The sequence below is a fragment of the Macadamia integrifolia genome, unplaced genomic scaffold (genome assembly GCF_013358625.1).
Source record: "Macadamia integrifolia cultivar HAES 741 unplaced genomic scaffold, SCU_Mint_v3 scaffold1063, whole genome shotgun sequence".
NCBI classification, from domain to species: Eukaryota; Viridiplantae; Streptophyta; class Magnoliopsida; order Proteales; family Proteaceae; genus Macadamia; species Macadamia integrifolia.
Genome location: NW_024868072.1, coordinates 24,586 through 39,413, shown reverse-complemented (window position 1 = coordinate 39,413; position 14,828 = coordinate 24,586). Strand labels below are relative to the sequence as shown.

Here is a 14,828-nt window from a genome sequence, read left to right as displayed (position 1 = left end):
GCTGGAGTCAGCACTTTTATTTTCAGTCATTTACATTTCTGTTGAGAGCCGGTGGACGGCATTGTCTTTACTTTTCCGAGTACTCACGGTGGGCCTTCTCCAACAGCCCTATGGGCGTATCGCGGGAGGGAGTTCGCGGCTCGTACCCGGAGTATACGCGCACTGTGGTTGTAGTAGCACTAAAACCAAAGATTTAGTAATGTTGCTTAGGTGGATGTGATTTAAAATGTATAGCATGGCATGTAGTGCATATGATGTGTTGTGATGTGTGGACTGCTGTGTGGTCCATCTTTCTACTTACTGAGCTAGTGAGCTCATCCCACGTGTGCACCCCCTTTTTAGATGATTTTGCAGGTCATACATCTGAGGAGCATGGGGTGGGTCCCACAGTCGAGTTTCCTGAAGAGGACTGGTGGACCCCTGAGGAGTTAGAGCCCGGCGCTGACTGCGTGTGCAAGAGCTATGCTGCGGGACAGCAGTTCTGAGGCCGAGCTGAGCTCCACCTTGGAGGCCGTGCTGAGCTCCACTTCCGAGGCCGAGTTGAGCTCTTCTATATGATGCCGAGCTGGGCACAACCCTTTATGCCGAGCTGAGCTTCAGCCTAGGAACCGAGCCGAGCTGTGCACTCTGATTTTCTTGATGATTTCCTGTATGTACTTGATATTTGAATTTTATTCTTTTTGTGTATATATCATGCCTTCGGGCCCAAATGTATATAATTATTGTATCACAATTCGGGTATCAAGTTTATGGGATTATTTCACAGGTAAAACTTAGTCTTCCGCTGATCTGATGAACTTATGTTAGTGTGTGTATGCTGTGGTGGAATACAGTATCCGATGATCCTGGCAGGTTTGGGTTAACCGATGTTAACTCGGTCACCGCTCTGGTTCAGGGTGAATGGGGTGTGACAATTTCCCCATTAAAGCTTTATTTACAAGGAAGACTAGCAGAGGAGAAGTAGAGAGAGAGAGAGAGAGAGAGAGAGAGAGAGAGAGAGAGAGAGAGAGAGAGGAGTGTGTGTGTGTGAATGCGAATGCCATTGTTGCTCCATGAAAGTAAAGACAAGGAGAAAAGAAAAAAGAAGAAGAAGAACCTAGAATTTGATTCTGGTGAGTTGCTTCAAGAAACCCAAGTACCAACCGGGGTTGAAGCATTGGTGGCACCGAGACAACGTGGTTATGGTCCGCATCAAGTGGAGATCGACATTATTGCATCTCCAATGGTTACTCCTTGCCAATATAACCTTACTTTTGCCAAATTTCTATTATTATAAATCATTGTAGGCAAGACGTTTGATAAAATGCCTAAGTGATAGTTGTAGTTTATTTGGGGAGAAATTTGCATGTATGAGTGCTTCACTATAGGGCATTGTTATAAGCCCAACTTTATTTTTTTATTAGTGTTCAGTGGGTGTTGGACACAAGGGCTATGTGTTCCTTGGTAGTTACAACTACCTAAACCTATTTGCTATGGGTGCAACCTCTCATATCATTCTGAGAAAACTAGGGTGAAGACCTAGCCATTGTATGTCATTGGAGGAAACTGAGAATCTGTTCCCTTGGCTGTGGGCGCAATCATAATTAGTATTAGGTAAATACTGAGCCCGAAAATGGGCATTATTCTGTGCATGTAGGCAACTGGCCGAAGCATGTATTTCTTGTGTTGTGGATGTGTATGCTCGTATTTGTATTATGGATTGGAGTGCTTAGCTGCAGAATGGATGTGTACATTTGGTAGACCTAACCACTTGGTGGTGCAGTGTGGATGTGCATACAACTGTGTATGTATGTGACAGTGATTACCGTGTGAGGTTTATGAGACAGCTCTGGGCAGCAATACAGGTTATGTGAGTAAGTTCCGTGCAACAGTAAGAATGGTCAGTAGTACACATAGCAGCTCTGGGCAGCATTAATAGACTGTGCTATTGAAGTGCAAATAGTGATTGCCACATCAAGGGTATAGCAGGAAAATGAAAAAAATATTTGGCACACTGATTCACCCCCCCTCTTAGTGTCAATCGGGACCCAACATGTAGATCCTCATCCCTAATCCAACGATTGTGAGCATGATTGTGCACCATGCACGGTCGGGTGCACACTACCTTTTTGCCTTGTAATAATATCCTCTGATAGTCTAAGTATTTGTTAAATTTTTAATAACCTCTCATAGTCTAATTAATGGGAAAGTATTTCCTGTGAGGAAGTGCAGTTCCTCTGAATGTGCGAGGTCCAAAAAAAAAAAAGAAAAAAGAAGGCATGTCTTTACAAATTTCATAGGAGATGGGCATGTTATTTCAAACCTCCCTGTGTTTGTATGAGTAGGAGCCACATTCCACCTTACAGAAAACCTTTTCCCCTAATTCTTATTGTTAAAAATCTCCCATTAAAATGGGATCGAAGTAAAAATTATCCGCATAAAATTAAAGAAAGGTAGAAGTCCTATAACTAAGGAAACTGTTACTAGAAGCTCTCCAACGACCATTAAAAAAAACAAAACCTTAGAAGGTAGCATTGATCTCTGCATCCAGATATAGAAAGAGGTGAAATGACTATCCAGCTCTATGAAAAATGGAAATTTCACCTTGGTTGATGCATCCATATATACTCCCATTAATCCCATGCACATATCCATTTGACGAAAACAAAAGAGAGAGAGAGAGAGAGAGAGCGAGAGAGAGAGAGAGAGAGAGAGAGAGAGTAAAAAAGCAAGAAAATAAAAAAGGTTATTCTTTTGAAATTGTGGTTACATTTACTTGAGATAAGACGTGGTCGAATTCTTGGTTGAGAATTAAAAGGCCTCTCGAGATCTCAATGGGAATGGGATGTGGCAAGTGAGATGAATTAAGCACAAGTGGGCGGAGGAGGTATTTTGGAAATTCCTTGACATTGGAGTTCCACCATCACACTTTCAACAGATGGAGGCTTTAGACCAAGAGGAAGTGGCAACCATGGCTCTGATAGGACATCCCCAATAGCTGCGTCAATTCTCTCTTTTGACTGTCAAAAATCACAAATAAAAAAGAATTTTAATCGATAATATGATGCTTCAATTCCCCAGTAGGAGACTAAGAAGACAAACACAAACATTAAAAGTTATGGAAGTTCTTACTCAAAGAATATTTGGAAGTAAAGAAATTACTAACAACAGTAGCTTGTATGGAAAAAAAACAAATTATCAGTATTTTTAGATCAGGCTTCATCATTTACATAAAATTTAGATATAATATTCGAACATATGGGATAAAAATGAAAAACTTAATGCGAAACTTTTGGTAGGAACTATCTATAAATCCAAACACTTAGAGACAAACATATATCCAATAATTTAAAATAGCATATAATTAAAGCCGAAAAAAAAAAAAAATGAAAATAGCTCCTTATTCCTTGAGAGAAAATATTCAGAAATGGGTTATCTACATCAGCTCAGGGTTAGGATGAATTGGATACACAGGTATGTAAATTCATATATCATTTTCATGCAGATATGACTTGACTCAACTAAGCCTTTTCTTAACTAAATATAGTCGATTACATGATCATATTTGAACATTCAATATTCAACTACTTTTAAAACCTTGTTTGGATAACAGCAAAAAATCTCGTAGAGTTTTTTGGGGCAAAGCCATTAATTCTCAGGGTTTTTTTTTTTTTTTTTTCTGGTAAATATATATATATATATATATTGCTGGTTAACCACAAATTTTATTTATAGGAAAAAGGATCGAGAAAGGAAAGGATTGGTGGCATTTGTGAAGACTTTAAACACCTGATAATCACATATAAGGAATACTTACAAAGTGTAAATAGTGGAAGATGAGACAAACTCTCATCTAACTTCTGGAAAGGAAAAAGGTTTCCTACCTGATGGTCAAATGGAGGGAGGGAGTCTGACTGCCCATTTGGGATACCATTGCCCTTCTGATCTACATTGTACATTGCTGTAGGTGGAACACCCTGAACTGGTGGAGTAGAAAACCTCTACATTCATTTCAAATGAAAGACTCAAGTTTATATTATCTAGTTAATTATGTGGACATGCCAATGTCAAAACTAAGAATGAGGAAGTAGTTACCATTGTTGCCAGTGGTTGTGGAAAGCAAGGTGTCCCTTGTGTAAGAACATTTGTCGGAGTTGGAACCTACAAGAAACAAGAGGTAAAGCAGCTGGCTTTTGAGAGAGAGAGAGAGAGAGAGAGAGAGAGAGAGAATTACTAGTTGGTGAAGTACTGGGTTCCAGTAAGAAGGGGCAGGTGGAGGAGGAGATGGTTGTATTGTCCATGGAGGAGGTGGCGGTGAATGAACTAGTTGTTTGGGCCACATGTGCGATTGATCAACCGTTGGATGTCCCCACACGTGCAAGGGCCTGAAGAAAGGCTGCAAAGGAGTAAAGGGAGGGAAACCCCCGCCCACGGTGGGTGGTGGTGGTGGTGGTGGTGCAACCCAGGGGGTCATGTAGTCTCTTTCGCTTCCTCCTCCTCCGATGACTCCTACCACTCCATTCATTTTCCTTCTTTGGCTCCAGCTTGCTGTTTCCACTTCCCTCGCTTGTAAATGTTTCCGATGTGATCGATATTTCTAAATAAAACCCACAAAAAGAAAAATCATGTTTGAGAGAAACTTAACCCTTTTCTTTAATGGAGACCCAAGAAGATAAGACCTAGTTAATTCCCTTGCCTGAGGCTCCAACTTGGAAAGAAAGTGGATAGAAAGGAAGAAAAACCCTAAAATTGAAAGAAGTGGAAGAGATTTGTACTTGAAGGTGGCTGGCAATGTTGTGGCGAGTGAGAAAATCGATCCCCATGAGCTCTAAAATGCGAGAAGGGACCGCCTTATCCACCCCAAGCTGCTCCACTGCTTGAACAAACCGCCTGTGCAACTCTGGAGTCCAATCCACCTACACACAATTTAATAAAAACAACTTCTTACAACAAAATAATATTTTGTAGGGATAGTCTGGTTTTCTCTTGTGAGCTACACCTTTTCTTTTCGCTTCACTTGCGAATCCTTGGATTGAGCCGACGATTTTCTTCTTATTTTTTCGATTATCTTTGGAGATGGATTCACAACTGCTAGTTCGTCATCATTCTTCTTGCTCACAATTTCCTCGCTACAACTTGAACTCAAGACCAGACCCGAACCCGAATCTGCTTTGTCTTCCTCTTTTATTCTCTCATTCTCCTCTTCCTTGCCAACTGAAACAGATGCATTCACTTCCAATGATTCTTTTCCACCACCGACAGAGAACTCGGCCAGCAATTCAGTGTCAGTACCAACGAAGAGATCATCGAAATCGATACTTTGAAGAAAGTTTCCACAAGAGAAAACATCCGAGAAGTCATCGACCCCCAGTTGGCTAAAACTCTCTATCTCTCCCTGCCTTTCATCATTGGAACTTCTTAAAGGTGGCACTGCAAGCATTCCAATAATCAATTATGGAAATCGAAGCGTAGGCAGCAACTATATATCATTAACTCTCACAGAACAAGAAGTCTAGCAGACATGATTTTTCATGGAATTGTAACTGAAGTCTGATTCTCTATGACTAAAGGACTAGTGGGTTTTCCGATGGGTCATTTCCCGGAAGACTCACGAAGGGAAGGAGAGAAAATTTAGTGTTTATGGTTTGGTTTAGTTTTGCTTTTGCACTATGTAGGAGTGCTGAGAGGTTCTCAACCACAACATGTTTTGGGATTTTGTTTTTTGTTTATTTATTTGTGGACTGCTTTTTTTGAAGTTTTAGAAATTCTGAGGAAGGGTTGTCAGCTTTATTTTGTATTTCTCTTTGTTTGTTTGTTTTTTTTTTTTTTTTGGGTACAGATATTGCCCTTTATCAGGTTTACATCCCTATCGAGTTACCATATGTAGAGTAGTCACCATATGTGGAGTTCAGTCCTTATAGGACACGTATTATTCTCCGAGTCTTTCTTTATATGTATGTATCTATGTTAGTTAGCCTAAGTAGGCTCATGGTTTGAGGAATGGAATTGGATTAGTTAAGGTCAACCGGATCAAATCATAATCGGTCATGACTGATCCCTATTCTTAGTCGATACCATATTGATGTATTGATATGGATGATAGTTAAAAATAATAAAAATAAATAAAGAGAGGGGGGGTTTAATTGAAAATAAGGTTATTTTTGTCCTATCTAATCGGATCCAAATCGATCATGGATTGAAATTGGCCTTGACCAATCTCATTCCAGATACCAAGTTCTCAAATCTTGCTCACAATTGCAAATTCTATATATATATATATATATATGTGTGTGTGTGTGTGTGTGTGTGTGTGTGTGTGTGTGTATCACATATAATAACCTGAAAGAAAAATATATTTCAGATCTCATTCCTTTATGATAGCAAAGTCGGAACAACTCCATCGAGCCTTCGGTTGTGTTTGGTAGCCAGGAGAAAAAAAAATAAAAGAAAAAAGAATCAAGAGAAGAGAAGAAAAGAAAAAATAGAAATGAAATGAAATGGGAAGAACATAAAAAAAGTATGTATGTTTGACTACCATTAGAAGAGAACGAAAAAAAAAAAAATTTGTATTTTATCTTGTTTTCTTGTATTTTTGGTAAGATTATTTTTTGACAGCAAAAGAAAACTTCACCATTCCCAAGGTGAATTTTGAAATTCAAAAAAAGAATCTTCTCTTGCTTGAGGATATGCCAAGCACAAAGAGAATTTCTTAAACTAAGAAAAAAGTATAAAAACAATACTTTTTTCTTTTCTTTACTTCTCTTGGCTACCAAACACAACCTTATTCTTCTTCCTTTATTAATTATCTTCAACGAGAAAGATATCTTTTCTACCAAAAAAAAAAAAAAATTTCCAACGAGCCGTGCTTTTATGAGAACGGATCTGCTGCTCGTATGATCACCTAGTCGTACGAGTCAACGATCAACACCTGTCCTTTTTGTTCTCAGATATACCCCGCTTTATCCTTGTAATGGCAGAAAGTAGGACATGTGTTGGTTGCTGACTCGTACGACCAGGTGATCGTACGAGCAGTGGATTCTTTCTCTGCTTTTATTTGTTTGCTGCATCTTTGACGAGCAGGATCTCCATCAAACCTTGCCTTTATTTGGTCTCATCTTCAAGATCTTCTCAGTTCTTCATTGTATCGTGGCTTCCGAGGACTCCTCCATTGTGCTACCACTTCCCTCACTTTGCCCTTTCCTCCATTCACAATTCCAACCTCACACCATTACATCTCGATCAAAACTCACTTCTAAAATTTACTTTTTTATTTGGAAAACTCAGTTGGAGCCTTTTCTTGAAGCCCAAAATCTCTCTGGCTATCTTGACAGTTCCTGCCCTTGCCTTCTAATGCCGCGGCCCCCGCTACTTGGAGGTAACAAGATGTTATGATTCGCAGTCTCCTCATCGCATCCCTCTCTAAAGAAGTCTTCCCTTCCATTGTTGGTAAGAAAACTGGCCAAGCCTTCTAGGAGACATTATTGACATCCTATGAATCTTCGCCCACAACACGTTTTCTCTCCATCTAGCACTTCAAAATCTGGTTCACAAGCCTGGCAAATCCGCGTGTCTACCTTTTGCAACACGCTAAATCCATATCAAATGAACTTGGTGCAGCTAGCACCCCAATATTAGTTGCGAACTTCAATATTCATATCTTTTGGTCACTCAGATCTGAGTTTAGGTAAGTAATCCATGTTCTTCTCTGGTCTCCCACTCCCGTACCCTATGATGAGTTGCATGCCTTCCTCCTCGGTCATGAATTTCTCAATGGATCCTCACTTTAAAAACTTGCATTTGTGGATACCTCTGCTGCTATAGACTGCATCTGCCAATACTGCATCTTGTGTGCCCTCATCTTCCGAGCAGCAACCCAGTACCAATTTAGATCGTACTTCTTCCAAAGGGTGTAGGCGAGGTCGAGGTCGAGGTCGAGGCCGAGGCCGTGGTCGTGGTCATGGTCGTTGTCGCGGTCGCTCCAATAGGGGTCGCAAGGGGCGCTCCATCCAATCTGGCTGCATATACTACATTAATTATGATCGCACCAATCACATGCAAACACGTGTTATTGTCGTCCACAACAATTTGGCCTCACCTCATGTCACACATATCCATCTTCACCGTCCCCATATCCCACCCCTTATTGGTCGTACAATCCCTCACCGGCCTCTGCGTATCACAGCTCTACCAACCCTCCCCTGCTGCCACCCTCCCCCTCCACTTGGTACCAAGATACAGGTGCTACTCATCATGTGACCCCCAATCTTCAGTCCCTCTCCTCTTATCATCGTTACCCAAGTATTGATTAGCTCCACGTTAGAAGTGGTAACCGCCTCCCTATTCATCATGTTTGTTATACTTTAATTCCCTCCCTCCCTCCCTCCCTCCCTCCCTCGTTCTTTTAAAATTTGTGTCTGCTTAAATGATCCACATCCCCCATTGAGTTAATTGGAGTTCACACCACGTGCATGTTTCTTTTTAGATGATGATGAAGGTACTGTGATGCCTATAAGCAGTGATATTTCTTTCTCTATGATCGAGTACAATGATGACTCTTGAATACCAGAGGTCGATGAGCGCCTAACAGATTGTGTCAGTGATAGCTATGCCTACACAACACTCTGAGCTAAGATTGACACAATCATCATCACTTTTCTTTTTGTATATTTTTGGATGTTGTTATTGGTGGTATTAAATATCATAATGTCTTGCAAATTATAATTCGGATAAACCTATTATGATTCTATTATCACTTTAGATTTTCATGGTAATTGAGAGTTGTATTTATACTATTTCGCTGAAATGATTATAGATTGGTTTTGTTTGATGATTGTGAAAGTTAAGGTACTGTTACAAAAAATCCTGGTAGATATTTAGGGCGGGTAAGCGTCCTTATCACAACACAGGCATTGTAGTCGGAGCGATGTATGACAATGGCTGGATAAACTTGATGTGGACCTCTGACCTCAATATTACAAACATGAGTAATCTAATCAGACTCTGTACAAAGGGATGGTAAATTATTGAATTTGATTTGTGAGATACATCTGTTGGTGCCATGTAGCCTTCTAACCCAAATATTATTGAACTAAAATACTCTTTGTCCTATTTTTTCTTGGTAATGTACTTGTCCTGTTCTCCAATTGTAGTGGAAATAATTCTGCAACAATAAATAAAGTCAAGGGAAAAACTAAAAAGTTTATAGTATACCATATAATTATTTTTTTTGGGGGTGGGGTGGGGAGCAGATATTATATATATATATATATATAAACGTGCAAATAAGGGTGCAACAGGGCCAGGTTGGGCTGGGCTTCTTAAAACCCTAGTCCAACCCTTAGTCCCCTTAACTGGGCCCAAACCAGCCCTGACTCTGACTCAGGGCCACAAAACTTCAACCCAGACCCTATCCTTCAAGGTTCAATCCAACCCTTACCGTTCTGATTGGCCCTAATTTTTCAGGGTCAGGCCGGGATGACCCTGACCCTGACCCTAATTGATCCTAACCCTAGTTTTCTATCAAGGGTTGGGATGGTCCTGATTTGACCCTAGTTTGCCATCAAGGGCCGGGTATAACCTGACCCTGACCCTGACCCTGACCCTGACCCTAACCCTTCAAAATATGAAATAACTTAAAAATAAAAAATATTCATAATAAAGAGGAGACAAAAAAAAAAAAATCACAAAGTTACAAATTACATGTTATGAAGAGAACATCCTAAAGCAAACATTCAAATAATACAAATAACTCTAACTATTATACTAAACAAAGAGGAGATCATCCTAAGAAAGTAAATAATCCGAAAAATTTCAATTATTTGTCATGATAAATAAAGAGATCATCCTAATAAGGCAAACTGCAAGAAAACTTAACCTCCACTTGATGAGAGAAGAAAAAAACTTCAGGTTCAAGGAACAAGATTGGTAGAAAATCATTTTCTACCAATTTTTACTGTATTAAATATATATATTGATAATAAAATTCGATAATAAATATTCATATCAACAATTACATATTGATTTAAGATGGTAATTTAAAAAAATATATTAATTATTTTTCATTTTATTAATAAAAATTACTAGCATATATATATATATTGGTAGAAAAAGGAAAAGTGATATTTTTTATTGGTAAAAAAGGTAAGAGAGATTGGTGAGATTGTGGGAAGATATATTAGGAATTTTGAGGTGTCAATGACTCAATGTGAAATAATATATAAAATTAGGTTAAAATCAAGGTCCAAGGTGACTCGCGGGTGGATCTTACTTGTGTTGAATGGGGACATCTAAGTGGTAACTCACAGGTGGATCTTACTCGTGTTGTCATAGAAGAAACCTTAATTGCATTGGTCCAAGGTGACTTTTTGTAACTGTTTCCCACAGATGGCACCAATCTAATGCGGTAAAAATTGACCGGGTGATCTTCCCTGCAGTTCCTGGTGCTCCAACCGACCTACACAACAGAGATGATAGGGGAGAGTCGGACTGACCCGACAGGGGACTCTCCGATGCCTAAGTCAGATCTTTCCATAACAGATGCTTAAGAGAGCTTTTGCAGCAAAAGGAGTCCTTGATCCCTCATGATGGAGGCTTATCTTGGTATTTATAGGCTGCAGATGGAGAGAGAAGGAAGGACGTTTGTGGAGAGTCCTGTTTAGGCATAAAGCCCTTGAGGGGAGTGGCACAATGATTCTGGGAATATTTTGGGTTTCAAGGCACATTCTGGGAATATTCTGAGAATATTCCCCATTGATCTCGGAGGTGCAAGTCGTGAGAGGGGTGGACGCCTCTGATGAGGTGTAGTGGATAGTCTTGCCCCCGTGATCAGGGATTATGTTCCTTGAATGTAGAAGTGGACGAGAGCACGTTTCTGGGTGCCTTACTTGACTGTGCAGAGCCGAGGTGATAGGTCAGCCAAGCCGTGGTGACTGGTTAGCATGGGAAGGGGCCGATGTGGTTGCATGGCCTGATGCAGGGCCGGGGTGGCAGCACGGCCTGATGGAGGGCCGAGGTGGCAGCATGGCCTGATGGAGGGCCGAGGTTGCAGCACGGACTGATGGAGGGCCGAGGTGGCTGGTCTGCACGAGGAGAGGCCAAGATGGCGGGTCAGTCTTCTATTCAGGTTTGCATACACACTTTAGCTATGCTGAGGAAGGGGACATATTTTGCCTCATCAGGAACAAAACCTAAGGATTCAAACACCATGTAGAACTTTTCTACATATTCGTTGTCCTCTATGAGAGGGGTATATAACGAACTAAAAGTTTAACATACCTCCCACTTCGACGAGGCACATGAGATTATTCCACATATTGGACAATATCATAAATAGATTCAATCGGAATCGTAAATAATTAATCATGGGATAATTCATTAAAGATCACTAGATTAGATCTAGGATATAATAATCATGGTGCCTTTAGGATATCCTAAAAGTAACAACTATCTTAGGCCCTCTTTGGTATCATTTTTCTTTTTTATTTTTACTTATTTAACAAAAATCATTAATAAAAACTATTTTTGTTTTTATCAAAATATAAAAATAGTTTGGTAATTACTAGACGAAAATGGTTTTTTGTGAGAAATAGTTTGGTATCTCTATGTGCAAAATGGTATTTTGGAGAAATGGGTGAAGAGATTCCCTTCACCCATCTTCTTTATAACTCTCTTTCTCCACTTTGAACTGAAAAAGAGGGGTTAAAAGGCTTGGATTTATAATTACAAAGCAAATGACTACTTTACCCCTCCATATTGGAATTTTAAGCACGTGCTTATTAAAGTAACTGAAAATCAATTTTGGCCAAAACACATAAATGACTCTTGATCTCTTTTTGGCTTTTGTATTTTATCAATTCTTTTTTTTTTTTTAGATAGAAACAAGCTCTATAAATAATACCAAATGAAACTAAAACCATTTTTATGAACAAAAATCAAAAAGAAAAAAGATACCAAAGAGGGCCTTAGATTTCAATACACCTTTCAGCTGCTCTTTCACATATGCAGTACAACCTCACGCTCTAAGGTGTTGTGAATTAGGCTCTTATGCCAATTCTACAATTAAAATGTTATTTTAGGTACAAACTTGGTCGGAACCCTATTCAAAATGTAAATAGTCATCTCTAATGTGAAAACCAAAAGGCAATTCGGATTAAATAAGAGTAATAATCTTTGAATGCAACAAAATACACATACATGTGAGCTTTAATACTTATAGGACCGCAGACATCAGAATATATCAAGTCCAAGTCACCATTAACACTACCACATTTTTTGAGAAGGGGTTCCTTATAAGAAGTGAAAGAGCAGGGGTAGGACCTAGCAAAGTACATACAGGATGGGATAGACTATATATGGATAAGTATAAGAAATATTATTTTTTGAGTTTTGCCGGGCTACTATAATTAGAATTGTTAGCATTATCTAACCTCTTTGAGAAAGAAATTGGAAGAACATCTGGAAAAATGTTCAAATTTTAGGATTAGTAGAAACACCCTATGGGGCTCTCAACTGTCAAATTCGTGCTGAAAACCCACCGCAATTGGAAAGGATTTGAAGGCCTTTCACCGTTGTCATTAGGTAATTGCATCTGAAATGATGGCTCCACTGAGAACTATGAGTTGACTAATTTTACTGGGATTTGAGCTGATAATCTGAAAATACTTTCATACTTTCCATTCAGGATTGATTACTTTAGTGTGCATAGTAAAGAGTGAAAAAAAAAAAAAAAAAGAAGAAAGAAAGGAAGAAAGTAAGAAAGAGCATTATCAATTTAGTTCGAGTTGGTACGAACGTCTTAAGTTTGACTCCTATTAAATACACTTTTGGTCAATCACATGAGGTGTTTAGTGTTCTTCACTACTTACAGTGAATTACAACAACCTTCATGAAGAGCATTATCAATTTTAACAGTTTCATTAATAAAGATTTGGAAGTAATCGCTTTTAAGTCCATGTCAACGGCCTTAAGTTGTGGACCATAATTTTAGTCTATCATAACCCATGCATCCAGGCCCACAAACGTGGTAAGCGTACAAGGACTGATGGACCTCCCTGGTCTGCACCCTAAGTTGGAAAGTAGGAAAATCAATTATCTGTCTTGCAAGAAAAAAAAAAATCAATTATTTGCGAATGCCAACAAAAATCAATCAATCAATCTCTCTCTCTCTCTTCTTTTAATTTTGTATTTCATAAGAGCTTTGAAAACAACAATCTTTTCTCCACCCTCTGATTTTTTTTTCTTTTATTTAAAAGAAAAAAATACCTACACCTTGATAATCAAGAAAGAAAGAAAGAAAAAATAATAGTATAAGAGAGATTACATAATCATTTTTTATATCTCTAAATCTCTTCTTAAATTCAAAATTTTTTGAAATTTTTTTTCCTTTTCTTTTATTTTCTTGGTTATAAAACATTATTTAAGAAAAAAAAAAAACTCACTGAGTGTAATGCATATACCGTGCCTCAAATAAATTATTATTTTATTTTAAAAAAATTATTAAAGAGTGCGTACTGCTCAAAGAACCCTCTATCAAATATTATAAAGGGAAAAAGATTGCACCTGATCGTACATTCCTACGCATCTGACACAGAGTAGTGAAATAATCATCCCATCCTCCACTATTGGATGCAAGGATGCCTGCTCCTATTGGCTACCATGCTGATGCAGAGGTATACACGACCATGTAATGCTCTCTCCCCCCACCTCGCCCCATCCAAAAAAAAAGAAAAATCCTTATAAGAATTGCAAGATTCAAGATTGTGACCATTGACATGAAACTGAGGGCCTCAGAGCCCACAACAACAGTTGTAGCGATACAATACTTTTATGTCATTCTCAACAATTATGAATCAGTCGTTTTCTTCCGAGGGTTTGGGATTTTTTGGTGAATATAAATCGGTCCAAGACTTTGGGGTGGTGGATTACGGGCCCATATCCTCTGTCGCGAGCGGTGAGGTGTGACGAACATTGGACGGTTGAGAACATCTGGACACGCATCCGAGGGGACTCCCAGTCATCCAATGCTCAGTACACTGGTGCAACAGCTGCAGATGATATTCGCAGGTGGATTACTACTTCTCATCCGAAGACCACCTGCTCTGCATGTCTAGTTGCCAGCGATCTGCCCCTTGATCAAGAGGAACCCCACACAGCAACACCCAGAGAAGGTTTTGAGACTTAATTAAGGCAGTTGAAGACAAGTTGAATACAAGTTGACAAATTAACTTAATTAGTACCTTTAGCCTCATCCTAATTTAATTAATTAACAAAATACGTAGAGATCAAGCTGAACCTTCTGGTCTTTCCAAAATTGAACGTAGTTTGGAATATAAATGTTGGTCCTTTTTTTTCCGGTTGGGGGTGGGGGGAGTTGAACTGGTTAGATTTCTAGTATCACCCTAATCGGAGTTGCATTATTTGGGGGTGTCAGGGTCAGGGTTTGGATTGTTTTAAGGGGACCTCCCCCAAAAGAACATGCAGATTGAGAAAATCTATCTTCCATCTCTCACAAAATCACAGAGAAAGAAATTATTGCAGGGAATATGGGACTCATTTGCATCCTTGTCTTCTATGGCTAAACAATAAGGTCATCCATGTTCTTTTAGGTATATTATGTCTCTTGAAGTAGCTGATGTTATCTAACAAATAATGTGTCATGATAGGGTTGGACATTCTGTTAGCTTTTCTGAAAGTAGTGGCTCAACTAATGCTAGGGATATGGAGGACATTTCCAAATGAGAGAGAGAGAGGGGCTGGGCACCCACTCAGCGTGCCCAGCGTTTTCCATAATGTGGCTCTCCCCATTGTTTCAAGAATTGAGAGTTGATCAATCTAGGGTGGTTTTTTTTTTT

At 39.2% G+C, this 14,828-nt stretch overlaps 1 protein-coding gene across 1 annotated transcript; it reads right to left on the bottom strand.

Annotated features, from left to right (window-relative positions):
• Positions 1-2,716: 2,716 nt before the first annotated feature.
• On the bottom strand, positions 2,717-5,629 carry LOC122062535 (probable transcription factor GLK1). Its single transcript, XM_042626174.1, has 6 exons — positions 4,979-5,629; positions 4,755-4,895; positions 4,214-4,576; positions 4,075-4,140; positions 3,864-3,980; positions 2,717-2,999 (listed from the first exon to the last, which is right to left on the bottom strand). Exons 1-6 carry the CDS (start codon positions 5,417-5,419, stop codon positions 2,844-2,846), a joined length of 1,284 nt encoding a protein of 427 aa, XP_042482108.1. The 5' UTR covers positions 5,420-5,629; the 3' UTR covers positions 2,717-2,843.
• Between the last annotated feature and the right edge of the window lie 9,199 nt (positions 5,630-14,828).

Coding starts and splice junctions, on each gene's coding strand:
- LOC122062535 (XM_042626174.1), bottom strand. CDS start 5,419: ATGCTTGCAGTGCCACCTTTAAGAAGTTCCAATGATGAAAGGCAGGGA. Junction 4,896..4,978: donor AAGTGAAGCGAAAAGAAAAG/GTGTAGCTCACA, acceptor AATTGTGTGTAG/GTGGATTGGACTCCAGAGTT. Junction 3,000..3,863: donor TCCCTCCATTTGACCATCAG/GTAGGAAACCTT, acceptor GATTTTTGACAG/TCAAAAGAGAGAATTGACGC.